At 56.0% G+C, this 25,202-nt stretch overlaps 3 protein-coding genes and 1 long non-coding RNA gene across 6 annotated transcripts; 1 reads left to right on the forward strand and 3 right to left on the reverse strand.

Moving 5' to 3' along the window:
* Positions 1-1,543: 1,543 nt before the first annotated feature.
* Positions 1,544-18,116, forward strand: SYN1 (synapsin I). Of its 3 annotated transcripts, none has more exons than XM_020976461.2 (13): positions 1,544-2,464; positions 3,928-3,985; positions 4,268-4,359; positions 4,835-4,991; positions 5,083-5,172; positions 14,953-15,015; positions 15,307-15,449; positions 15,717-15,791; positions 16,160-16,262; positions 16,356-16,496; positions 16,602-16,674; positions 16,859-17,453; positions 17,627-18,116. In XM_020976461.2, the coding sequence occupies exons 1-13, from the start codon at positions 2,046-2,048 to the stop codon at positions 17,766-17,768; spliced, it is 2,151 nt and encodes a 716-aa protein (XP_020832120.1). In that variant the 5' UTR covers positions 1,544-2,045; the 3' UTR covers positions 17,769-18,116. The 3 variants fall into 3 exon arrangements, with proteins under 3 accessions (XP_020832120.1, XP_020832121.1, XP_020832122.1); XM_020976462.2 differs by having other exon boundaries at positions 1,548-2,464; positions 17,665-18,116; XM_020976463.2 differs by lacking the exon at positions 16,859-17,453 and having other exon boundaries at positions 1,595-2,464; positions 17,665-18,116.
* On the reverse strand, positions 6,238-8,529 carry TIMP1 (TIMP metallopeptidase inhibitor 1). The gene is made up of 6 exons (XM_020976465.2): positions 8,421-8,529; positions 8,041-8,184; positions 7,787-7,866; positions 7,555-7,684; positions 6,562-6,683; positions 6,238-6,485 (listed from the first exon to the last, which is right to left on the reverse strand). Exons 2-6 carry the CDS (start codon positions 8,162-8,164, stop codon positions 6,303-6,305), a joined length of 639 nt encoding a protein of 212 aa, XP_020832124.1. The 5' UTR covers positions 8,165-8,184; positions 8,421-8,529; the 3' UTR covers positions 6,238-6,302.
* On the reverse strand, positions 10,992-16,162 carry LOC144455035 (uncharacterized). The gene is made up of 2 exons (XR_013483677.1): positions 16,033-16,162; positions 10,992-11,283 (listed from the first exon to the last, which is right to left on the reverse strand). It is a non-coding gene; the product is annotated as an uncharacterized LOC144455035 (long non-coding RNA).
* On the reverse strand, positions 18,105-24,325 carry ARAF (A-Raf proto-oncogene, serine/threonine kinase). The gene is given in 16 exon segments (XM_078147942.1): positions 18,105-18,470; positions 18,560-18,694; positions 18,865-18,996; positions 19,108-19,226; positions 19,396-19,442; positions 19,573-19,749; positions 19,836-20,038; positions 20,203-20,223; positions 20,225-20,346; positions 20,452-20,479; positions 20,908-21,049; positions 21,148-21,249; positions 21,392-21,652; positions 21,764-21,867; positions 22,006-22,193; positions 24,160-24,325. Coding segments are annotated over 15 exon segments (1,872 nt in total). The 5' UTR covers positions 22,147-22,193; positions 24,160-24,325; the 3' UTR covers positions 18,105-18,332.
* Between the last annotated feature and the right edge of the window lie 877 nt (positions 24,326-25,202).

A 25,202-nucleotide genomic window follows, 5' to 3' on the forward strand; every position in this document is an offset into this window, starting at 1 on the left:
GCCTAGATATCCAGTCCTAGTCTCTCTCCTGAGCTCTAGTCTTGAATTGGCCTCTGCTTATTAGGCATTTCCAACTGGATGTCCAGTAGGCATCTCAAATTCACCATATTTGAAACTGAACTTGTTATCTTGCTCCCCTAAACCCTCCCCTCTTCTCTATGATCATCAAGGGTACCACCATCTTCCAGTCATCCAGGTTGGCAGTTTGCTGTCATCCTTGTCTTCTCTACAGCCTCCCCCTTTCCCCGCCCCACCATGTCCAATCAGTTACCAAATCTTGTCATTTCATTCTCCATAAAATCTCTGATTCTTGTCAAGGCCACTAATGTCCTTCCATAACCTCGTTTCCATCCTTGACTCTCCTCTCTCCCTCATCCTCCACATCCAGTCTTGTAGTTCTGTTTCTACCACATCACTCAAACCTGGGTTCCCTTCTCTCCACCCACACGGCCACTGCCTCTGAGACGAGTTCAGGTCTCCCTGACCTCTCACCTACACTATTGGAAGGACAGGCCTGGTCATGCCACTCCCCGGCTCCACAAGCTCTTGCCACTTGGATAAAATCCAGACTTCTGCACTGTCACATTCTGGTGACTTTCCAGTCTCCTTTCTTGGCTGTTGCACCAGCCACAAATGCTCTCTCTCCTCACCCGGGCCTCTTGGACTCCATCATTGGCTCAAGGATCATCTCCTCCTGGAGGTTCATCTTGCTTCCTAGCCCACTGCTACCAGTGTTCTCCCCCCATATCATAATTGCGATTTATTCAGTGTATATGTATATGTATGTATACATACATGTATATATATGTATATGCATGTATGTATATATGTATATATGTATGTATATATGTATATGTATATGTGTGTATGTGTATGTGTATATCTATATCTACATCTACATCTATATCTATATCTATATCTATATCTATATCTATATCTATATCTATATATATCTATATCTATATCTATGGTATTTCTTTATCTGGGAACATGTTTTCCCCCAGCAGAATGTTTCATTTTTGTGTCTGTATCCCCAGCTCCTAGCACTATGTCTCACACAGAATAAATGCTCACATAAAATCAAAATAGGGAGTGTGTGTGTGTGTGTGTGTGTGTGTGTGTGTGTGAGAGAGAGAGAGAGAGAAAGAGAGAGAGACGGACAGACAGACAGACAGACAGAGAGGTGGGGAAGATAGGAGAGACACAGAGACAGAAAAACAGAAACAGAGACAAAGAAAGAGACCTATAGACACACAGATACAGACAGAAAGGCCAGAGACAGACAACGGGAGGCATGGAGGGACATGGCGGGGTGAAGGTTGAGACTTGGGGCTGCGGCACTGGGCTGGGCTGGGCCGGGCCGGGCCGCGCCCTTTCTCCCTGGTCCCAGTGCAGCCCAGAAAGCTTTGGCGGAGACCTCATCAGCACCAGGGCCAGCGCCACCCCCGCAGCCCCCACCCGTCGGAATCATCGCCTTAGGCTCAGGGAAAGGGAGTGGGGAGGAACACGTCCCCCCTCCCCCTTCCCCCTGCTCCCAGCCAAAATGGGCTGCTCCGAGCCGCCTAGGGCCGTGATGGCGCGAGCCACGCGCTGCGAAGAAGGGGGAGCCTCGACTGGCTGCGCTGGGCGGAACCACACGCGTGGGGTGGCGGGCGGCAGGGAAGGAGGGAGCAAGCGGGAGCGCAGGCAGTGCGTCGATGCTGCGGCGCTGCGCTCAGTCGGCTCCAGGGCTCGGCGGTAGCCACTGCACTGGCTGCTGCGCCGGAGCCCCCGACGCTGCCTTGCCTCTCTCGCTAGGCAGAGGGTCGGATAGCTGCTAGCCTCAGCCTCGGAGCCCCGGAGCTGGCGGGCAGGAAGCCTGCTTCCATCCCTCCCCGCCTGCACCCCGCCCCGCATCCCCGCCTGCATCCTCGCCCGCATCCCTCCCCGCATCCCTCCCCGCATCCCCGCCTTCACCCCTCCCCGCATCCCTCCCCGCCTTCCTCCCTGCCTCCCGCTGTGGGTCAGTGAGGCGGCCCCTGCTGTCTCCTCCGGCGGCCGGCGCCATGAATTACCTCCGGCGTCGCCTGTCCGACAGCAACTTCATGGCCAACCTACCCAACGGCTACATGACGGATCTGCAGAGGCCTCAGCCGCCCCCGCCCCCACCCGGTGGCCCAGCGCCCCCTTCGGGAGGCTCGGGCAGCGTGTCGCCTGCCGAGCGGCCCCTGCCTGCGGCCGCGCCCAGCCCCGGCCCTGGCCCCGGCCCCGGCCCCGGCCCCGGCCCAGGCCCCGGCTCTGGCTCGGGGCTGGGCGGGGGCGGCGCAGGCGGCTTCTTCTCGTCGCTGTCCAACGCAGTGAAGCAGACCACCGCGGCGGCTGCAGCCACCTTCAGCGAGCAGGTGGGGGGCGTGGCCGGGGGCTCCGGGGGCTCCAGCCGGGGCAGCAAGACCCTGCTGGTAATCGACGAGGGACCCACGGACTGGTGAGGCGCTTCTCCCGCCCAGGCCCTCTGTGCTACCCTGCGGGGCCCCGCCCCGCTCCCTGTCCAGGATCTTTTACGGGTCACACCTTCGCCCCAGAAGCTAGTGCCTTCCCTTGTGCGGCCCTGACCCGAAGGTGCCGGTTCGCAGTTTATTCTGAGTCAGGGGAGGATGAAGAGGCGGCTGAGAGCAGGGCTGGGCCCGAGGGCTCAGTGGTTAGCACATACTGCAGCCTAGCTCGGAGGCGTCCCCCGCCCTTCAGCTCTTGCTTCGTGAGGCGTACACGTCTCTTACTGTGTCTCGAGCCCAGGGCCCCGCATTTAGCAAGCGCCGCACCTCTGACAGGCCAGGCCATGTGACCCAGGCTAAGTCATTTGACCTCAGATTAGAGGTTGTGCAGAAGATGCCAACCTGCCTTGGTAGAGGGAGGTTCCTCACCTGGGAACTCTCCATACCAATAAAATTCCATGCCCAGTCCTTATCCTTTTCCTGCTACTCTGTGCAGAGGTTGTGGTGGGAAAGAGAGTGCAGCCTAGCCAGGGTTCCTGCCCTCACCTAGAGAGCTGCCAAGAAACTCAGCTCCCTGTTTGTTCTACCTTACCTAGGACTGCTGTGTTTGGGCAGGGGGGAGGCTGGATTGCATCAGGCTTCCCAGCGGGGGTGGAGAGGCCGCAGAGAGGAAACTGCTTCGTCATCTCCTTCATTCCCCTCCCCCTCCTGAAGCCCAGAATCCCCCTCACCTCTCTGGAGCCTGGGATCCCCCTCCTCCTCCTCCCCATCCCCCTCCCAAGCCCAGGATTCCCCTCCCCAAGGGGTTTCTTTGAATACATACACCCAGATGCCATCAGCACAGGGGCCAGCCCACAACATGCAAAACCACCAGCACCCCAAGCCTCATAAAAGCATGCTCACAGCAAAGGTTGCACCCAGCAGCCCTGGCACTATGATGGCTTCTGTCATCGAAGATGAGTTGGAGGGGAGGGGGAGAGGGGCCCTGCCATTTGGCCATGGCACTCAGCCTGGCCCAGGGCAAGGAAGATTCCTCCACTCCCCTTCCCAATCTGCTCATCTCTGCATGAGTCCAGCGCTTTGAGGGGGGAGGGAAGAAGTTGATATCTGAACCACCCCCTGCCCTCAAGATGCTGACCTTCTGGCAGGGGCAGGCAGGTGCCTTTACACTAGAACCTGGCTCCTCGATCCCTCCACCCCCCACCCCCCTCCTGCATGGGAATCATCACGTAGAAGGACGAAGGAGCAAGTGAGGGGACTTTTGTTTCCCCAGCTTTGCCAAATCCTCAGAACCTCTAGCCCTCCCATCTGAGGGCAAAAAAGAACAAGCCCCTGGCTGGGAGTGCTCTGTTTCCCTCCCAGATCAGGTGTGATGAAGAAGGAAGGGCTCAGACTTCTCTTTCCTGGGCCTCACCCAGAGCTGACCGCTCCCCATATCTCATCCCTCCTTCTCCAGGGCCAGGTACTTCAAGGGCAAGAAGATTCACGGGGAGATTGACATCAAGGTGGAGCAGGTGCGCCTTCTGTGTATCTGGCCCGAAGGCAGTCATGGTCAGGGCCTTGGGCTTCCTTCCCCAGGATGGCCATGGAGCAGGGAGGCTGTCATTCACTGAGGACCTTTCCCAGTACAAATGAGCGACAAGGTTGGGAAGTGAACCCAGGTCTGGCCTGCCTCCCTGTCCAGCAAGGTTTTCACCATGCCATGCTGGTGGAGTGGGGAGGGATAGCAGCAGGTGTTGGGTGGGGTTGAGTCCAGTTACAGATTGGCTGAGCCCCGCCCTCTTCTTGCCTCCCAGGCTGAGTTCTCCCACCTGAACCTGGTGGCTCACGCTAATGGCAGCTTCTCTGTGGACATGGAGGTGATTCGGAATGGAGTGAAGGTGGTTCGGTGAGTGGCCCAGGCTGGGGGCAACCCTTGGGTGGGGGGAGTTTTTTTTCCTTAGGTTTAATACTAAACAGCATAGAAGCATGCCATCAAGGAGCATACTGTGGGGGGAAGGATGAATGTGGGGGATAGAAGGCCTTTAGGAACACAGAGAGTAAGTTCAAGCTTGATGCCATTTAACTCTCCTCTTCCCCTCCCTCCTCCTCCTCCTCCTCCTCTTCTTCCTCCTCTACATTCCCTCCCTCCCTCCTCTCCCTCCCTCTCCCTTCCCCTCCTTCCCTCCTTCCCTCCTCTCTCCCCCTCCTCTTCCTTCTCCCCTCTCTTCCTCTTCCTCTCCCTCTCCCTCCCTTTCCTCTTCTCTTCCCCTTCCTCTTCCTCCCCTCCTCCCCTCCCTCCTGTCTCTCTTTTTCCTTCTCCCCCTCCTCTTCTCCCTCCTCCCTCCCCCCTTCCTCCTCCTCTTCTCCACCCCCTCCTGTAGGTCCCTGAAGCCAGACTTCGTACTGATCCGACAGCATGCCTTCAGCATGGCCCGAAATGGAGACTATCGAAGCCTGGTCATTGGGTTGCAGTATGCAGGCATCCCCAGCGTCAATTCCTTGCACTCAGTATACAACTTCTGCGACAAGCCATGGGTGGTGAGTGTCCCCATCCTTGGGGAACAGTGGGGCTGCCAGGAAGGGCCTTCTCCTCCTCACTGCCCTTTCTTTCTCCCTTTCCCATACCTAGTTTGCCCAGATGGTTCGGCTGCACAAGAAACTGGGAGCTGAGGAGTTTCCCCTCATTGACCAGACCTACTATCCCAACCACAAGGAGATGGTGAGTGTGTTGGGGGAGAAGCTGGCTCAAGAATGGGCTCTATGAGGCCAAGGCCAAAGCACTGAGGGTTAAGTCCTAGCTCTGGCATCACTATTGGTGCCAGGATGGGCAAGTTACTTCCCCACTTGGGACCTCAGTTTCCACACCTGGATTCAGGGTCCTGGGGCTACAAAGAGCAAAATGAAACAGCCCCTGTCGTGCACTGGGAAGCCCAGCACGTGCACCAAGAAATAAATTCGGAGGAGGAAGAGAATTGACAGCTGGGGAATTGGAAGAGGCATTCCAGGCAAGGGGTGTAGGCTCAGCAAATGTATGCAGATGGGAGATAGGATGTTCAGTTTGGGGAACAGCTAGGAAGCTGGTCTAGCTGGAACCTAGAGTTCATAAATGTGAGCAAAAAGAAATTTGGGCCAGAAAGGGAGGTGGGAACAAGATTTGTGGAAGGCTTTGAATGTCAGGGTAAGGAGGTTTACTTGATCTGACCTGGGGAGTTCATGTGGTCACGTTTGTGACTCTGTCAAAGTCAGTTGGAGGCAACTGTGATGTATTGGAGTCAAAGAAGCAGGATTCAAATCAAAGGCTAAGCTGTGTGAGCTTGGTCACTTCTCTCAGCCTCATTTTCATCCTCTGTAAAATGAGAGGATCAGATTAGATGCTCTCTAGTGTCCTTTCTCACTTTGACATGAGATTGTGTTATGATGACATAAGTTGGAAGCCTGGCTTGGTCAAAGCTTCTCCTTACCTCTAAAATGGCCCTTCTAGCTCCTAAGCCTCCTGATAGCGGACGGAGGAAAGGAGAGTCTCACCCAAGGTCACAAGGTGTGTGTCTTTGGAGTCAGGGGAGACCAAATTTAAAGTTGGATAACCACGGACAAGTCATCATTTCTGTGAGCGTCAGTCCCCTTGTCCTTAAAATGGGAATAACAATACTGTACCCCAATGGCACCTCACCCAAAGCAGCAGGACTGTTGTGGACACACTTGCTCATGCTCTCTCTCTCTTTCTCTCTGTCTCACTCACACACACACACACACACACACACACACATACACACAGAGCCACTGGTCTGGTTTCTATGTATTTTACTGGCCATGATTTCTTAGATGGAGAGGATGGAGCTCTGGGCCAGCTCACATTGTTAGCTCTGGTGCCTCAGTGCCCAGAGATTTCCAGGAGCACAAGCTGCTCTTGCTCGGCAGGCAGGCCATGTGGAGGCTCTGGGAGCCCTCGCCTGGGGAGGACGTCAGGGAATCTGTCCACAGGCAGTTAGTGTCGCTCTCCACACTGCAGGGGACACTCAGGCAGTGCTGCACCTGGAGGAGGAAGTGACAAGTCAGTAGGGCTGCCAGCCTGGAGCTTCCCCTGCCGGGTCTCCCAGAGAATACTCACTTGGCAGCTACAGCCAGTAGCATAGGTCTGATTGAAGCCCAGTTGCTGGGCTGGGCTCAGGCTACTCCAGGGCCTCACGAAGCTGCAGGTGGTGACGTAGAGCTGGCCTTCCAGTAGGCGGGCTAGGGAGGGGGGGGGTGGGTAGGGGAAGAATGGGGCAGAGTGTCTCCTGATTGGCTGGGCTCAGCCGCAGTGCGTTTAATTCCCCCCTCCCAGACCAGGTCCCTCCTTGTTCCTAAGCAACCCAGCAGACAGGATGGTGCTAGCCTGGGAGATGATTGGGTCGCTCCATCTCTCTTCAGCCACCCCTTGCCCTGTTACTAAGCAACCAGAAGGCAAGAGAAGGAGGAGGGGTCTGGTATTTTCTGTAGCTCAGATAAGCTAAGGGGCTGCTGGGGTGTGTCCCTTTCTATTGGATTCAGTTAGAAGAATATTGTATATCTTTCCCTAGGAAGGGGCACTGGGTTTGGAATCAGAGGATTTTGCAGTGTTCCTGCCTCTTCCTGGGCTCTGTAAAATGAGGAGGTTGGGATCAGTTTCCTATTCAGTATTTTTTTTTAATTTAAGCTAGGCAATGGGGTTAAGTGACTTGCCCAGGGTCACACAGCTAGTAAGTGTTATGTGTCTGAGGCTGGATTTGAACTCAGCTCCTCCTGAATCCAGGGCCGGTGCTCTATCCACTGCGCTGCCTAGTTGCCCCTCCTACTCAGTATTTTCAAGCAACAGAAGGGCACAGTGAGCTTGATTCCCACCTCTGGCTGTGTGACCTCTCCAAGCCTCCATTCCCTGATTTGTAACATCATAATACCTACATCATGGTCTAGAGAGATTCCAGCAAATAGGATCATGTGACTAGGAAAGAAGGATCCCTTCACAGGCCTGGGTTCAAGTGTGAGCTGTGTGACCTTGGAGGAGTCTCTGTACATCTACCTCCCCCACTTGCCTCATGTACAAAACGATACAGCCAGGGTAGGTGTTAAGCATGATTCTTACCTGCAACCAGATATTCCTGGTTCTTAGACAGGGCTTTGTGCCTGTAGCCACAGAGGCTCTCCTCGGCTGGGGTGGTAAGGAACTTCGGGACCAGCGTAATGCCTCCCACAGCGTCAAAGCCTTTGAACTTCTGGACGGAATTATAGATCAAGGAGGAGGAATTTCAGTGGAGGGTTGAGAGGCTAGAGGTAGTATGGCTGGGGAGGGGCAGGGGAGGGCAGCATTGTAATACCTTGATAACCTTGATCTTATACTGCAGATGATGGAGGGTGTGGTTGAGCTGGGGGACTGACAGGAATTTGGCCGTGACAACTGGCGGGGCAAAGGAAAGGGTTAGTGAGCCTAGGCACCACCCCTACTCCGACTCCCCTCTTCCCTCCCCCACCCCCAGTTCAGCCATGTGCCCTGAAGCTGGAGGAGAGGCCTGGGGGACAGTGTGTGTATGTGTGTGTCCCTGTCCCAGGGAACCTGGAGTGTCCTACTCACCCACATCTGACCTACAGAAATCCTCTTGAGGATGCCGAGGGCCACAGCTGCAGGCCTTCACAGGCTGCCTTGTAGTGGCCAGGAGTAGGAAGGTCAAGGCCAGAAAGAGAGCAGACATACCCATTTCCAGGATGTTCAGGGAGCCTGTGCATGGAAGAAGGGGATGGAGTGGAGTACTGCAGCTCTCTCTGTTCAGTCTTTCAGGGAAAAGGTTACCGCCCCACCCTCTGCTCTGGTCCCAAGACAGAGCCAGCTCTGCCTGCTCCTCTGTGGGGCTCAGCCAGGGCTGCCAGGCTGGCAGAGCTGGGACTGAGTGCTGGGCCCAGGAGGGGGCCAGCTGCTCCAAGGCCTGCCAGCATGGCAGGCCGATCTCCCCTTACCTGGACTTGGAGGCAGCAGCAGCAGCAGGAACCGCAGCAGGTCCAAGTCTGGGAGAGGAGAGCCCTGCTGCTGCCTGGCCTCCGGGCTCCTATTTAACCCAGCTGCGAGGAAGGGGGTGGAGGGGCGGGGCAGCGGGCAGGCCGGGGGCGGGAAACCACAGGCAGAGGGCCCCCCCCATTTCCGCTTACTCACACCCCTGTGGCAGCCCAGTAGGGCTAGTCTAGGCTGCAGTTGGGGGCTTGTCACTCCCCACCCCCCACCCTAGCTCAGCCTGATCCCACACAGTCCAAACGTGGACTGAGCTCCAGTCAGTGGGGAAGAGGGAGGGCCACTGGAAGCCCTGGGGGTCCAAGGGAGAACTGAGGGGCTGCCCTGGGGTCAGAAGGGTCACCGGTGGGACAGTGACCCCTGACTGGCCTCTTACTGTGGAGCAACGCCTGAGACTCTGACGTCTCTGGTGGCTGAATCAGTCCCAGGACTTTCCCTCTGCTCCCCCTTGGAGCAGTGGCCTTGACTCCTCTGCCTCAGGGCTCCCCTTGGCCTTAGGGTCATAGCATTCTTCTCAGCCAGCACCCTATGGGAGCCCATTTGGTGACCTGGGCAGGAGGAGGAGGAGGCCAAGCTTGGCATAAACTTCTGATGGAACGACCATGTGTGTGAATGGGCTCGTGCCTAGTTGTGTGTGTGTGTGTGTACCTGTGTATGCACTCACACATGTGTGCGCACACACGTATGCACTCCAAGTTGTGTGTGTGAGCAAGCAGAGATCTTTCCCACCTGTCTGCTGAGCGCCTTCTTTTTCCTCAGGTTGTGCAGACAGGGCCTCCTGGCTCAGGTCCAGTGGCTCTGCCCCAGAAAGCTCCTTGTCACTCAGAAAGCTAGGGAAGGCAGCAGGGTAGAGTTGGAGGCTCTGGGTTCAAATCCCAGCTGTGCTACTTACAACATGAGAGGCTTAGCAGTCTACAATCCGAGCCTGTAAAACCTGCTAGCACTTACTGTCCTGTCCACAATGCCAATCCCCCAGATGGCCTCGGGCTATTGGCTGGGGCATGTACATAGATCAGCTCTTAAGGACACAGGTGAGCTGGAGAGTAGCCGAAGTGAGCTTTGGTTGTAGGATTTCTGCATGTTTAGCCTGAGGAAGAGAAGCCCTGAGGACCCGGAGAGGGGCCTCAGGTCCTTGAAGGCCTGTCCAGAGTAGGATGGATTGCTGGTTCTGCTGGACCCCGAGGGTAGAGCCTTTGGAGCCTGAAGGTTGAGGCCAGAAGGCTGGGCGAGCTGGCTAACTGGAGAGCTGTCCCAGAGTGGAATGTGCTGCCAGTGGAGGGGGTGCTCTGCCTCCCCTTGGAGGCTCCATGCTGAGGCTGGGTAACCATTTCTTAGGATCTGAGTTCGACTTCATAGCGAGAAAGGTCCAACCCTTCCAGCTCTCAGATTCTGCGCTTCTGGCCGTGGAAAACATGAGAAGGGGTCATGGAGACTTTGGCAAATGGAGACTCATTTGGATAGGACAAAAAAAAAGGGGGAACAGTAAGGAATATTTGTATTAGATGGAACTGGAAGGTTTGCCAAGAGTTGTAGGGACAGCTCTGATCTGCTTTGATCTCCACAACAGCCTGATCTGGAGGGTGGGGGGAGGGAAAGTGCTCTAGTTGGTATTTATTCCCTCCATTGCACAGATAAGGAAAGGGCTGTGTGGAGTCAAATAGCTTGGCACAGGTCACCCAGCCAGCCCAGAAGGGTGGGAGGCATGAGGCACACCCTGGAGCGCTATATTATTCTGACTCTCCTGACCTCCAATCTTCACAATCACACAGTCAATTGATACCCCTCATTTTGATTGCTTGTGGACCGTGTCAAAGTAGCTGACTTAGAGCAAGAGGCAGAGGTGGAGGCTCTGCCCTCCAATGAGGGGTTTCTCCTGAGACCACCCAGGGTTTCTGGATAACTGCTGAGGATGTAACCAGGAGGAGTGCTTAGAAGTGGCTGGTATGGACCAGGTCCTAAGGCTACCGAGGCCTCCTGGAGGAGGTGGTCAACTGCTTTGGAGAAACCCTGGGATTCTAGGAGGCAGAGCTAAGGGAAGAGAGAGAGAGAGAGAGAGAGAGAGAGAGAGAGAGAGAGAGAGAGAGAGAGAGAGAAGAGAGAGAGAGAGAGAGAGAGAGAGAGAGAGAGAGAACTTGTCCAAGCTGGGAAACCATCCATGGTCAGAGCTGGCAAGGTGGATTTAGGGTGCGACTTCAACAGGTGTTTCCCAATATAGGGCATTGACACCCCCACTAGTGCCACATCTGGAACTTGATGGGGTGTAAACAAGTGCCCCTGTCCTGGTTGCATGTGAGCTGCACCCTTGGACTTGACCTCTTCCAGAGGGCAGACCCAAATCTGGAGTAGGTTGAGAGCAGCCCCCAGAGATGGACCCAGTGGCATCACAGGAGCTCCTGGAGTAGGAAGCCCCCATTGTCCAGTACTTTGCCAATATTCTGGCACTATAGAAAAGTTAGTTATTATGGTGGGGAGGGGAGAAAAGGGAATAAGTGCTACTACATGCCAGGTACTTCGCTAAGTGCTTTACAATTAATTTGATTTATTATTACTATGACTATTATTGTTATTATTATATCTCTAGAGACAAGGCCTAGACCTGGGATTTCCTTGGTGTGGGGAACTCTCAGGTGAGGAATCTTCCTCCATCAGTGCAGGTCTCAGCAAGCTACACTCTGAGAGACTTGCCTGGAGCCTTGAGAAGCAAAGTAACTTGAGGGTCCCTAGTCACCGGCAGAGGCAGGACTTGAACCCTGCTGTCAGAGAGACCCAAGCTTCATTTCAGGCTGTAGTCTTGTCTGGCCAGTCACTTATGTACTGTGGAATGGAAAAGGTTGTTGTCATGTCATGAACACTGGATTTGGTTCAGTCCAAAGACCCAGGTTCAGATCCTGGTTCTGCCCCTTACTCCTTGTGTGGTCTTGGACTACTTCCTATCCTTCCCTGGATCCAGTTTCTTCCTTTCTCCCCCAGTGGTCTCTAAGGTCTGTCCCCGCTCAAAACTGGCATGGAAGCTAAGATTTAGGCTTAGGGGCACAAAGCCTAGAGAGCATCATAGAAGCGTAGTCAGAGCCAAAGGGAGAAATCCTGCCCAGAATGACTGCAGATCCTGGATCCTGGCTTTAGAGATCATTTGGTCCAACCCCTTCATTTGACAGAAGAGGAAACTGAGGTCCATGGAGGGAGAATGTGCTGTGAGGGCATTGAGGTGACCTGGGTTTGATCCCATCTCCTCAGTTTTCACATCTGTCAGACCCTCCAGCTCAGAGATAATGGACAAAGGCAGCCCCATTCTTAGTTCCAAGGTCACAGAGCCGGGATTCAAATTCAGGCCCTTGGACTCCAGGGAAAGACTCTTGGGACTCAGGTGTCAGGCTGTAAGGGAGAGGGAAGAGGGGGCCCAAGGAAAGGAAAGGGGAACTTTCCAGTCAGCCAGCAAGCTGCATCACATTGACGCAGTGATGGGAACAACTTCCCCGCCTCCAGCTCTAGCCTCCCTTCTCCCACCCCCGCCCTTGCCTTTGCCTTGCCTCAGGCTAGTGTCTTCTTCAAGTCTCACCCCGGCTCCTCTCCTCCCCTCTTTTCATTATCTCCTGCCCTCTTTTCTCCTCTCTTTTCATCTCCTGCCCTCTTTTCTCCTCTCTTTTCATCTCCTGCCCTCTTTTCTCTTCTCTTTTCATCTCCTGCCCTCTTTTCTTCTCTTCTCCCCTTTTCATCTCCTGCCCTCTTTTCTCCTCTTTTCATCTCCTGCCCTCTTTTCTCCTCTCTTTTCATCTCCTGACCTCTTTTCTCTTCTCTTTTCATCTCCCCTCTTTTCTTCTCTTCTCCCCTTTTCATCTCCTGCCCTCTTTTCTCCTCTCCTTTCATCTCCTGCCCTCTTTCCCCCTCTCCTCTTCCTCTCCCTTCACTGGAGTTTCTCACTCCAGAGTCTTTTCTCCTTGCACTTCTGTTGTCTTTCCTTTCACCTCTTCTCTTATTCCTGTGTCCCCTCCTTCCTCTGAATCCTCTCATGTTATTCTTTTTACCCCAATGTCTCTTCCCTTCCTCCTCTTCCATCGCTGTCTCATGGGATCATAGATTTAAAGCCTGGAGGGACCTTAGAAGGCATCCATCTAGTCCAATATGCTCATTTTCAAAAGAAGGAAACCAAGGAAGCCCAGAGAAACCAAGTCATAGGGCTAGTGAATGACAGAGCTGGGATTTGAATCCAGGTGCCTTGACTCCAAAACTAGTAGTCTTTCAGAACTCCATCCACCCCCCCCACGCTCCCATTTTTTCTCTTAGTGTTACCTCTTCTGATAAATCAGCACCTGCTATTCCTAGAGCATTTTCCTGGGAAGCAGATTCAAGCATTCTTCAGAGAAGGGAACTGAGATTCTGGGAGGCCCAGGCTCATAGAGCCAGCAAATGCCCGAGCTCAAAGCTGGGTCTCTCCTGACTCCGAGGCTAGGGCCCCTCCTGCTAAAGTGAGCTCCTTTACCTGAGGCTAGTGGATAGATTTCAGAGGGTCCGTGAACTTCTATGGAAAAACCAAACCGAACCAAACCAGGCATCTTTCTTTTTACTAACCTCCAACTGAAATTGACATATTTCCTTTCATTAGGAATGTAGGCCACAAGTCTTAGTCTAGGAAGGGGTCCATAGGCTTCTTCCCCAGCCTGGCACAAAAAAGCTTAAGAGCCCTAAACAAAAGACCTTGGACAAGTCATCACACCTCTTGTTCCTCAGTTTACTCCTTTGTAAGATGAAGGTAGACCAAATGAAGTAATTTCCTCCCCTAGCTTGAACAGCACATGTCCGCATATGTACATATATGCATGTATGCCTTAAACAAAAGATTAATGTCAAACGGGCCTCCAAACCACACTGGGCACAAGAGACATCAGGGCCAGGGAACCTGGGCTTGAATCCTGCTTCTAACGAGCTATGTGGCCTCGGGCAACTGACCCCACCTCTGTGGGCTTCAGTCATCCAATAAGCATGTATTACTCATTTATTGGGTGCCAGGCCCTTTGCTAAATGCTGTGGAAACACAGAAGGGCGAAGAGGGACCCCAGATAGGAAAATAATGTGCACGGACTAGAGGATCCCATAGGGCCCTTCCCCTGTCAGTCCTGGGAGAGCTTTCAAAGGCCAGAGTCTGGGGACAGGCTAGTGAAAGTAACCTTCACATTAGCCGCTTAAAGGGAACAACAGGACCCTGGCATTGATGTAGTCCAGCACCTTCATTTGACAAATGGAGAAACTGAAGGGGCCCAGAGAGGGGAAAGAGCTTGCCCACGACCACACATGAGCCCAGAAGGGATGGCCCTTGCCCAAGATCACATCAGCAGTGTCCAAGTCCAGGACGTGATTCCTGGAAGGCAAATATGGCCGAGTGAGACAAGTGGGACAAAAACAAGATGTCACTTTCTTCAAGTGTCCTCGTGTTCCTTCCTGCCTCGGAGGAGACCGAGGGAGGGCCGGGGCACTTCTGATGGGAAGGCAGGAGGGCGCCAGCTTTCCTCTTTTGCACATTTGAGGAGATGGGTGCGTGTGTGCGTGTGCTTACTCTTGCCTGGGTATGTGTGTTGGTGGACATCTGTGATGCAAGGCTTGTTGTCTCAGCTGCTGGGTGGGGCAGGTTCTGGCCTCAGCTCCTGGCGGATTCTTGCATTTTTCTTTGTGGCTGAGCTGGGGTCAAGTCAGAGCCAGGATGTAGGCAGCCACTCACTCACTCACTTACTGGCTTCCTCTATGGGAAAATCAACTTTCTCTTTTCTGGAAGTCACCCCCCTCCCCTACTTGGAGAGCTGGAAAAGCTTGGGTGTGGGTGGTATCCAGATGTTGGGTTGAGTCCCATCTAAGCCACTGAGTTAGTGGGTGTGACCTTGGGCAAAGTCCATCCTTTCTGGGATGTAGAGGCAGAGGACCTGGGTTCTGCTGCTTACTAGCTGTGTGTGGTCATGAGTGAACTCTTTCCCCTCCTGGGCCCCCCTCAGTTCCCCCCCTTGTCAATGCCAAGGTCACTTTGTGCCCTCTGAGTCTATGATGTGAAGGTTTCTATCACCTCTGTTCTTCTTCCTCCTCACAAACTTAGTCGGACTGGTGGACTCCCCTTGGCCACCGACCCTCCCCCAAAGCCTGGTGAACGGGGTGCTGGGTTCCATCTTCCTGGGTCTGCCAGGAATTAGGAGAATCAGCATGCAGGTCCAAGGGGAGGGGAGAGGGAGGAGCCAGGGTCAGAGACACAGTCTGAAATGGGTCATCGATGACCTGGAACCAGAAGGACCATCCAATCCACCCCCTTATTGTACAGATGGGGAAGCTGGAGGCCCAGAGAGGGACTTGCCCAGGTTCATAAAAGCACCAAGTTACAGAGTAGACCCTGAATTCACTAGAGTGAGGGAAGGCTGAGTGTTAGCTGGTTGGGGGAGGAAGGAGCAGGGCAGCTCTGGGCTTAGGACCAGGACAAGACTAACTGTTACCATTGTCCTTGTCTGCCAGCTCACCACAGCCAGATACCCTGTAGTGGTGAAGATGGGCCATGCTCACTCAGGCATGGGAAAGGTGAGTCTCCCTCCCCGTCCGTCACTGAGAACTGGTGGCCCCCTGAAGCCTAATAACCCTAATAATGAGACTGTCCAAAGTTCACTGGGATGCCTCGAAAGGCCAGGATTCTCCTCTTCCCAGAGGACTCTAATTGGAGACTGGTTGAATCCTTTTCGGGGATATCACAGCTGAGGGCTCTGAGCTCTCTTCCATACTTGAGTTTCTGCTCATGGGCCCTGGTATACCAACAGGCCCCGTGCCAAATAGTCCAGGAAACCCTGACCCTGGTCTCTCAACCTTGGCCTCCAGGTGAAAGTAGAGAATCAGTATGACTTCCAGGACATTGCTAGTGTGGTGGCGCTGACCAAGACCTATGCCACAGCAGAGCCCTTCATTGATGCCAAGTATGATGTCCGGGTGCAGAAGATCGGCCGCAGCTATAAGGCCTACATGTGAGACTGCTGGAGCTCGGTGGGGTGGGCCTCAGCTTGTCTCCTCATGTCCTCCTTAGATGTGCAGGGGGGTGGCTCCTGTGCTAAGTTATGCCCTGGGTTGGTCTCATCACCGCCTTAACTCCTGGCCCTTTACTTTTCTCCACAGTCCTAACTTACATGGGAGCCCCTCCCCTCAGTGTCCTTCTCCTGAATCTGCTACTCTTCCCCCCCCCCCAAACTGGCTTAACAGAACGCTCCCTGAAACGCTTCTCTGCTCCCTCCCAGGAGAACCTCAGTGTCCGGGAACTGGAAAACCAACACAAGCTCAGCCATGCTGGAGCAAATCGCCATGTCTGACAGGTGGGGCCGGCGCGGGAAGGGGGCCAGGGAGGAGCGGCAGTGTTAGGAAGACAGCTAGTACACTGAAGCTCAACCCGGTCCACACAGAAACCAGGGATATTTAGCCTGGACAAGCTTTTAGGGAGATAGGCCGGCCCTTCAAGTGTGTTGAACCCAATTCCTATGTTGAAGAGACTGGATCTGCTTGGCAGTGCTTGGGGGTGGGGGTGGGGTGGGAGAAAGCACAGAGGCAAAGTTAAACCTGGTGAAAAGCAAAACTTTGGAAGCCTGGGAGCAGTCCCAAAGTGCAGTGAGTTGCCTCAGTAGAGTGACCAGCTGTCTACTTTTCTGAGACGTTCTGGCACAGCCTTGATCACCTCTGTTCACAGGTACAAGCTGTGGGTGGACACATGTTCCGAAATCTTTGGGGGCCTGGACATCTGTGCTGTGGAGGCCCTGCATGGCAAGGATGGGCGTGACCACATCATCGAGGTCAGTGCTCCTCCTCCCAACCCCCCCCCATGTGAATCTGGCCGGCCTCCTTGTCCCCAGAGCAGGCCTTTCCAACCTCTCCCTTGCCCCTAGGTGGTCGGCTCCTCCATGCCACTCATCGGGGATCATCAGGATGAGGACAAGCAGCTCATTGTGGAGCTTGTGGTTAACAAGATGGGCTTGGCCCTGCCCGGGCCCCGGGAAGCCTCTCCTGGCCGCGGATCCCACTCGCAGGTTAGGCCCCAGCAGTTCTTCCACTAAGATGGGAAGGGAAAGTGGCTGGGGGGGGGGGGTCACATCAAGAGTCTGAACACCGTGTTCATCCCACTCTTTACCCAGGCTCCTTCACCAGGGGCACAGGCTGGGGGTCGCCAGATGGGGCCTCCAGCTCAGCAGCGCCCCCCACCACAGGGTAAGCAAGGGCCTTCCTGGTGGTTGGACGACTTTATGGAGGGGAAGGGATTCTGGTTGAGGGAGATGAGCATCCAAGACTGGAGATGCCCAGTGTAAGGGCTGGCCTCTTTGCGGAGAGGAGGGGAGGTGAGGGTCAGGCAGCTCTATCTAAATGCGCACGCGCGCGTCTGTTTCACTCGCAGGGGGCCCCCAGCAGCCTGGGCCGGGACCTCAGCGCCACGGCCCCCCTTCCCAGCAGCGCCCCCCGCCTCAGGGCCAGCCGCTCCAGGGCCTGGGCCCCCAGGCGGCCGTGGCCGCGCAGCCGCGCCTCCCCAGCCCTAGCGGGCAGGCACCGTCGGGTTCCGGCCGCCAGCCACGTCCATCGGGCTCGGGGGCCGGCCTACAGGCGCGCGGCCCCCCGCAGCCGCAACCCCCGCAGCCGCAGCCCCCCCCGCAGCAGCCACAGCCTCCTCCTCCGCAGCCGGCTGCGGCGCAGGGCCCGCGCCAGGGCAGTCAATCCCCGCAGCCGCAGCCGCGCCAGGCCGGGCCCGCCCGGGGCCAGGCGGCCGGGGGCCCGCAAAGAGCTCCACAGCGAGCGCCGCCCGGACCTCCGGCAGGCCCCACGCGGCAGCTGAGCCAGGCGGGCCGCCCGGGCCCGGCCTCCGGGCCGCCCACCACACAGCAGCCACGGCCCAGCACCCAGGGCCAGGGCCGTGCTCCCGCCGGGCCTGGGCAGCCCAAGTCCCAGCTAGCCCAGAAGCCGAGCCAGGACGCGCCGGCCGCTGCCCCGCAGCTGAAGTAAGGGCGGGGCCTCGGGCAGGGGGCGGGGCATCGGACGGAGCGGGGCCGCCTGGGCCCCGCCCCGCGGTAACTCTGCGTTTCTCTCCCTCCTCCTCCTCCTGGTCTCGTCCCGCCCCCGCCCCGTCCTCCTTTCCTCCGCCCGCCCGCCCGCCCGCCTTGTTTCTCTTCAGCAAATCCCAGTCTCTGACCAATACCTTCAACCTTCCAGACCCGGCCCCGGCCCCACCCCGGCCCAGCCTTAGCCAGGACGAGGTGAAGGCGGAGACCATCCGCAGCCTGAGGAAATCCTTCGCGAGCCTCTTCTCCGACTGATTCCCCCCTCCCCGACTTCCCCCCCAGGTGTGACCTCCCCCCAGGCCTCCGAGGCCCCCAGCACCCGGGATGGCTGTGTCTTTAAATATGCAAATCACCGAGCGTTTCCCGTGCCCTCGGGCGGGGCCGGGGCGCTCCTCCCTCTCTCCCCCCCCTTGTGCGCGTGCGTGTAAGTGTGCCGTCCGTGTGCCTGCCCGTGACCCTCGTGCCGCCGCTTGGCGTGTATTGGAATTTCTTGTGAAGCCTGTGATGCGTGCAGTGAAGCTATAGTGGCCCCTCCCCGCCCTGCCCCAATCTGTTACTCTGACCAGAGAAGAGTCAAGAAACGTAATTAAGTGATCAAAGCGAGAGCTGGGCAGCCTCCTGTGCTTCTTGGGGGTGGGGGGGTGGGAGGAGAGAGAAAGCAGGCGCAGGAGTGGGGGGTGGGGGTGGGCGCCCTTCCTCCCCTCTGGCCTTTGAACCCGTCATCCCCCACCCCAGGCCGCCTGCTTCTGGGGAAACTGGAGTCATTGGGAAACGCAACGTGGGGCCCCTGGCTCACTGCCCCAGGGCTGGCCGGAGCCACTAGGGCCCGAAGAGGCGCAGGGCTCCCAGCAAGGAGGAAGGCAGTTCCTCGGTCTGGGCCCGGTGCAGCGAGGGCTCTGACGCGCTGCGCTCAATCTTAGGCAGCACTCGCTGCAGCAGCTCAATGGTGACCAGGATCTAGAGGGAAGAAAAGAAGCAAGCCTTGGGGCCTGAGCCTTCCCGGGGCCTGCTCCAGCTCTACACCCGCCCGGAGGGGGTCTTCTGACCTCGGGGAACAAGGGCCGTTCCTCCCGCTGGAAACGGAGACAGTCTGCCAGCAGTCTCTTCATGGCTTTAGGACAGTTGTTGGAGACCTTGGTGAGGTCTGGCGACAGATAACCTCGTCCTACCATGAAGATGATCTGGAACCAGAGCAGGGGGTGAGCATCAGATCACTAGGGACAGCGCCACCCCTGGTAGGGGCCTGGAAGGAGGCTCTCAGGCCAAGGGAAAACCGGAGTGTGGAGGGTCAGTCAGGCCAGAAGAGTGGTCAGGGGTAGGGAGAGAGGAAGGAAGAAGAAAGAGTGTCCACCTGATCTCTGTTGTTGATGTGGCTATAGGGAAGACTGCCACTCATGAGCTCATACAAGACCACCCCGTAGGCATAGACATCCGACTGGAAGCTGTAGGGATTCTTGTCCTGCATTCGGATCACCTCTGAGGCCTGTGAGGTCCAGGAGCCTAGGTGAGCTGGCTGGCCAGTTACTGAACACTGGCCTGCTCCCCCATCCTATCCTGTCATCTGTGTTCACACCCCCCCCCCTCCGCGCCTCACCATCCAGAGCACAGAGCCAGTGGGCTGCTCTACTTGCTGGGCACCGCTCCATCGGGTCTTCACTGTGGCCAGCCCAAAGTCTCCAATCTTCACTGTCAGCCCCTCGTGCAGAAAGATATCTACATCCTTGTCAAGGGCCACAGACGGCACTCTCTGGGCACTCTACCCTCCCTATATCTTCCTACCTCAAAACCCCTGAGTACACATTGCATTTCCCACCCCCACTCCCCTTGGAAAACACATGCCCTCTCTTTGCAGTCTCTCCTCAAGGGAGTGCCAGGGGGATACTGTTGGATTTGAGATCTCGGTGAATGATGTTCTTGGCATGGAGATAACTGGAAGGAAAGGGAATATGAGTTAGGAAGAGCTGTTTGTAGCACGTGGGCTGGGGGGGGGTACTTGTGGAATAGCTCTGAGCTGAGCCACGTGTGAACAGTGCATGCAGAGGGCTTCAGAGGAACTCACTCCATGCCCTGAGCTGTCTGCCGGGCCACATCGATGAGTTGTACCATATCAAAGTGAGTCTCAGCCACGTGCAAGTGGTGGTAGAGGCTGGAACCCTCACACCACTGGGTGATGATGGCAAAGGCGGGCCTTGTCATGAATCCCATGAACAAGAGGATATTCACATGGCGAGTCTTCCTGCCCAAGGTGGGGAGGGTGGTGGTTAGCTCAGGCTTGCCCAGAGCTGGCTCATGCTCTATGCTGGCAGGAGTGCACATGCTCACCTGAGGACCTGCATCTCATTCTTGAAGGCCTGGGCCTGCTCAGCTGTGGGCTGCGCCACCTTTAACACCTTCACAGCCACATCCCCATGCCATCGCCCACGGAACACAGTCCCAAATGAGCCTGTCCCGATCCTCTTCAGCAGTTGCACCTCCCCTGGGGCTACCTCCCAATAGTAGCCTGAGTCTCGGTAGCCCAGAGACTTCTGGGAGGACAGGGGGGACAGTGAGCTGCCCATTCCCCCAGCATCTCCCCCATTATTCCCCTCTTCTTGAATGAGTGAGTGAGAGAGAGAGAGAGAGAGAGAGAGAGAGAGAGAGAGAGAGTGAGTGAGAGTGTGTGAGAGTGTGTGTGTGTTCCCCAGCTCACCACTTTCTTCTTATCATCAGCTGAAGCTAAGGGGCTTGCGCTCAGGGGGCTCTGATGAGAACTTGGGGTGTGGGGATTTCCTTCCAGGGGAGGACACGAGGCTGGGGCCAGGACTGCCTTGGGGGGTCTTCTCCCCCACTGTTCCTGGGAGAGGCAAGAACACAGATAAGAAACCAGAGAGCAATGGAAGGCCAGAGTATGAGGGGAGGGGGGCAGCAGGGCCTGGGGTCAAGGAAATCAGACACTCACCTTCAGCAGCAACGGCCTGGGCTGCCTGCTGTGGGAAGAAAGAGCAGGAGCAGAGGTCAGCCTTGTCTTTGAACTCCTGGAGCCTCTGTCAGGGATTCCCTGACCTTCCTAGCTCCCTCAGGCCAGGGGCCTCATTCTGGTCTCACCATCCCAAGTCCCTGTCCCTGACCCTCCAGATCTTCCTTTGCCTCCTATGTTTCTAACCCAATTCCCCCAGACTACCTCCTTGGGGAGTTCTTATTGGTTTTTTTTGTTTGTTTTTTTTTGGTTGGGCAGTGGGGGTTAAGTGACTTGCCCAGGGTCACACAGCTAGTGAGTGTTATGTGTCTAAGGCTGGATTTGAACTCGGGTCCTCCTGAATCCAGGGCTGGTGCTCTATCCACTGTGCCACCTAGCTGCCCCTGGGGAGTTCTTACTGGGTCACGATCAAGGGAGGGCAGTTCTTGATTGCCCTACCTGTATGAGCCTGCTGTCCACAGGCAATGTCGTGCTGATCATGTGCACATTGGGTGTGGATGTAGAGCGGATCCTCTGAAGGGGTGGGCCTCCAGGCCCAGGGAAAGCAAAAGTCTCCCCATGGGAGGCCTGTGTTTGTGTCCTGGGGGGGAAGGAATGGGGAAGAGGAGGAGGAGGTGGAAGACCCTGGGGCAAGATGACCTATGACCTCCCCCTCCATCTCCCTCCTGCTGGTCTTACCTGGGGCTCTTTGGGGCGAGGGGCTCACATAGGGTCTGCCTGCCAGGCTGGGGCTCATGAGCACCAGGGCCTCCAGTCAAGTCCTGGACACTGCGGTAGAAACTGGAGCCAGAAGAGAAAAAAGAGACCCTAGGAAGGCTGGGGAGGATGGGGAGCCCCCGGAAAGGCCAGCTGGGATGAGGGAGATCCCTCCCCACCCCAGAGAGGAGATCCCAGGGGCTTGGGAAAGGACCACAGGCCTCACGGTTGGCGGGCGGTGGCCATGTCAACGCAGACAGTGGGGACGCGGGCACTGCAGTGTTGGTGGAACTTGTAACCACATGTCTGGCAACGGAAACCATGGAAGAGGAAGCGGCGGCAGAAGTCACAGAAGGTGAGAGCCAGGAATGTCTTCCGGGCAAAGTTATGGGCAGCCGCGAGCGGAACATCAGCCCGGACCTCGACCGTCAGTTCTTCCCCGTGCAAGGGAGCAATGGCTGCGTCCCAGGCTGTTGCGGTCTTCCGTCTAAGGGACCCGAGAGGATGAGACATATGGGGTGGAAAGGATCAGTGATGGCCAAGGAGGAGGAGACAGGCTAGGGGGGCTGGGAGAAGGGAGGGCAGACAGGGAGCTCACCCCTGCACGAGGCGGTAGACAGCGCAGCAGTCTTGGTTCAGTCCCCGCACCTTCAGTGCCTTGTCCAACGAGTCGGAGACGGTCATGCCATCCCGCGCAGTTACCTACCAGGCCCCGATTCCCCCAGATGCTTGTGATTTACTTCTTCCCAAGTCTCCCTTCTCGTCCCAGCTCCCCAGATTCGGAATCTCACCCTTCCCTGGGCAAGGACCCTGATCTTCCTTCCCTGCTGGGTTGCTCACCACTGTGCGCTGCTGGTTGGGCAGATAGACCTTCACAGTGCCCCCAACCCGACTGCTGGTGGGAGGGATGGCATCAGAATCCTCAGGCGGGGTTAGGCCCCTGGAGGGTTCCACTGGGGTGGCAGTCGGGCCTCGTCTCATCTTGTCCCCCCCACATCCAAAGGCGACCTGAAAGGTGAGGATGGACGCTGTTGGGCGACAAAGATGATGGGGTAGGCTGTAAATCTCTCTACATTACTGAGGTGATGAGGAAACTGGTGCGGCAGGAAGGGTGCTGACTTTGGACTTGGAAGCCTTGGGTTCAAATCTTTTTTTTTTTTTAAGCTAGGCAAGGGGGTTAAGTGACTTGCCCAGGGTCACACAGCAAGCTAGTGTCATGTGTCTGAGGCCAGATTTGAACTCGGGTCCTCCTGAATCCGGGGCCGGTGCTCTCTCCACTGTGCCACCTAGCTGCCCCTTGTGTTCAAATCTTGACTCTGCCATTTACTAGCTGGATGACCTTGGGCAAGTCCCTTCACCTCTGCTTGCCTCAGTTTCCTCCTTTGGTCAAATGATAAGGTTCTTCCTGTCCAGTTCTAGCTCTATGGCCCCTGTGATGTCCAAGCACCATTAGAATGATAATGATGCTGGGATGGCCTAAGATCCCTCATTACCATTTATGGGGTTAAAATATCTGGGGCAGGGGAAGAGCTGAAGACCTCGAACTCTTGGGGGGGAGTCAGGAAAGCTTTAGTTCCCATGAAGGAGGTTGATGGAGTTGGAGATAGCAATCTCTGAGCATTGTTAGAGGGCCAAGGATGATGGGATAGGAGACTATGAATCCTGCCCCCAACAGCTGGTGCCATCCATCCCATCCTCAAATTCCAGCCCTAATTCTAATCCTTAGGGATCTTCTGTGAAGGCGTTTACATGATGCCAGGGAAAACTCTGAGGTGGGAGTGGGGCTGCCACAGAAAGAAGCAGGAGCAGCACAGCCTGGGTGCTGGCAAGGAAAGTCAGCAGAACTTGGTATGGGGTTGCAGATAGAGACGTGTTTGAACAATGCAAGGAAGGAACATTTCCACAGCACCCTAAGAGCCTTTTTGTTGTGCCAAGGCAGGGGCTGTGGGATCCAAGAATTTAAAAAAAAAAAGTTTTCAAAGGTATCCTGACCCTCCCACAGTTCTTTACACATGTTTTCAGCTGTAAACACAGTTGAGTAAAGCAGGGACTTCAGAGTGGTCACTCCATATAGATCAGTGTTTACAGCCGGGCCCCTGGGGAAGCAACAAGTGCCATCTGATGTAGAATGGTAGAACTATGGACATCAGCAAAGGAACACAGAGGTGGAGCTATGGTGGACAGCTAGTGGGTCTTGGAGAAACAACCACCACCTGTTGAGCAGAGTGGTTAGGAAGAGCAAACCCTGGCATTATTACTCTGGCTGGAGCCCCACCCAGGGGAGTATCATAAGTCAAACACACTGTTTTGGGATGGGGGGAGGGGCGTGTGCACTGTGCGTTCCTCTTTATGAGTGACTGTATGTGTGTGTGAAATTTCCGTGATTCTGTGGTCAGCCTTGTGAGCCTGAGTACTTATAAGGGGAGCCAGTGGCTACTCAAGTGGTTCCCAGACTCCAGATGGGTGGGGACAACGAGCCAGAGACAATCGAGAGGTGCTCCAGGTGTCCCTGGGCCTTCACTTCGAAGAGACGTGGACTCGGGGAGCGGGAGGGGCGAGGCACGGCCGAAGGGGGTGGGGCCCGAAAATCTCAGAAAACCCTTCGCATGACCTAGATGTTGGGGTTAGCCGGAGATCTCCAGAGCCATTACCAGGAAGCTCTCATCACTAGGGAAAACGAAGCTCCCGACAGTGGCTGGGGATTTCCAAGCGCCAGAAAAGGGGAGAGGGAGGTGGAATGGAAAGATCGGGGGAGGGGGGGAAGAGAAATGACCCCACCCTGGGGGGCCCTGTGCGCAGGCGCCAGCAGCCAGACAGTTTAAAGTAACCAATTCCCGTGCCCCTCCCCCTTCCTTTTGCGCCTGCGCGTTGCGTCCAGCTACCCCTCCCAGAGACGGGAGATTCCATTCTTTTTCCGTGAAGGGGGGGGCGCACGGGACAAGACAGGAAGTAATACGGAACGGCCACCGTGGCTTCAGCCTGGCGTCACCTTACCTGTCACGGTGCTGCCACAGTGGCCTCCTCCATCTTGGAGCCCGTCTTTCCTCTCCCGGAGGGTGGAACCGGCCACGGCCGCCCCAAGGCCCCGGTTCCGTCAGGCCTGCCCCCATCGAGATCCCATTGGCCGCTTCAGCTTCGGTGAAGCCCCTACCCACAATCTCATTGACCATAGGAGCCGCCGCTCCTCCAGAATTTCATGCTCATTGGCGGTCGCTTCCCCCTTCTTACGCCGACGGCGCTGATTGGTCACTCTGGGGTTTACCTCTTTCCTTTCAATCCTTCACTCTCCTGGAGCCCCGCCTCTCCCGAGCGCTTATTGGTCACTTCTGCCGCAATTTTTCTTCAGTTCATTGGCTGCGAGGGCCACCTTCTCAATCCTGGGAGCCCCCACCTCGGTCGAATGTTCATTAGATGTTTCTCTCCCCACCCCTCCTAGGCCCGCAGTCATTGGTCAGGGCGTCTTGCTCCTCTTCCTCCTCCCACTCTCTGCTGGTGCACTCTCATTGGCAGCCTAAGTCTTGCTGTCGGTTTTGGCTCCTTAAGCCGACCAGGAGAAGGGGGAGTGGGGGGGGGGGAAGACTTGATTGAGAGGTGGGTGGTGCGGGCGTGATGCTGCAGCCCGCCAGAGGGGTGAAGAATGTGGCTGGATGAGTGCTTTTGAGTGATCTGTCCCAGGAAAGGATCTTAGAGCAAACAGACTGTCTTCCCATCATTCCCTTTCCCCTCCCCTCCCCCTTTGCTTGTTTCTGTCTCTTTCTCTTGTCTCTGCCTTTCTCTCCTTCCTTTCTCTCTCTCTCTCTCTTAGTCCCCCAGCTCCCTAGATGTTTCCCTGGGAAGATATGGTCACCTCAGGTCAAGCTCTGTCTGTCACCCGTCCTTGTCAGCATTAATTCGAGGAGAGAAATGGGGGGGGGGGAGAGAAAGAGAAAGAGAGAGAGTTTTGAAATCCCGAAGGAAGAGAGCTCAAGATACCTATCACTTTAGACCAGGGGCCTTTCAGAAGAAAGGGCTCACCAATGATAAAAGCCTGAGCACTT

This window comes from Phascolarctos cinereus, unplaced genomic scaffold (genome assembly GCF_003287225.1).
Source record: "Phascolarctos cinereus isolate Bilbo 61053 unplaced genomic scaffold, phaCin_HiC Scaffold_8;HRSCAF=390, whole genome shotgun sequence".
Classification (NCBI taxonomy): Eukaryota; Metazoa; Chordata; class Mammalia; order Diprotodontia; family Phascolarctidae; genus Phascolarctos; species Phascolarctos cinereus.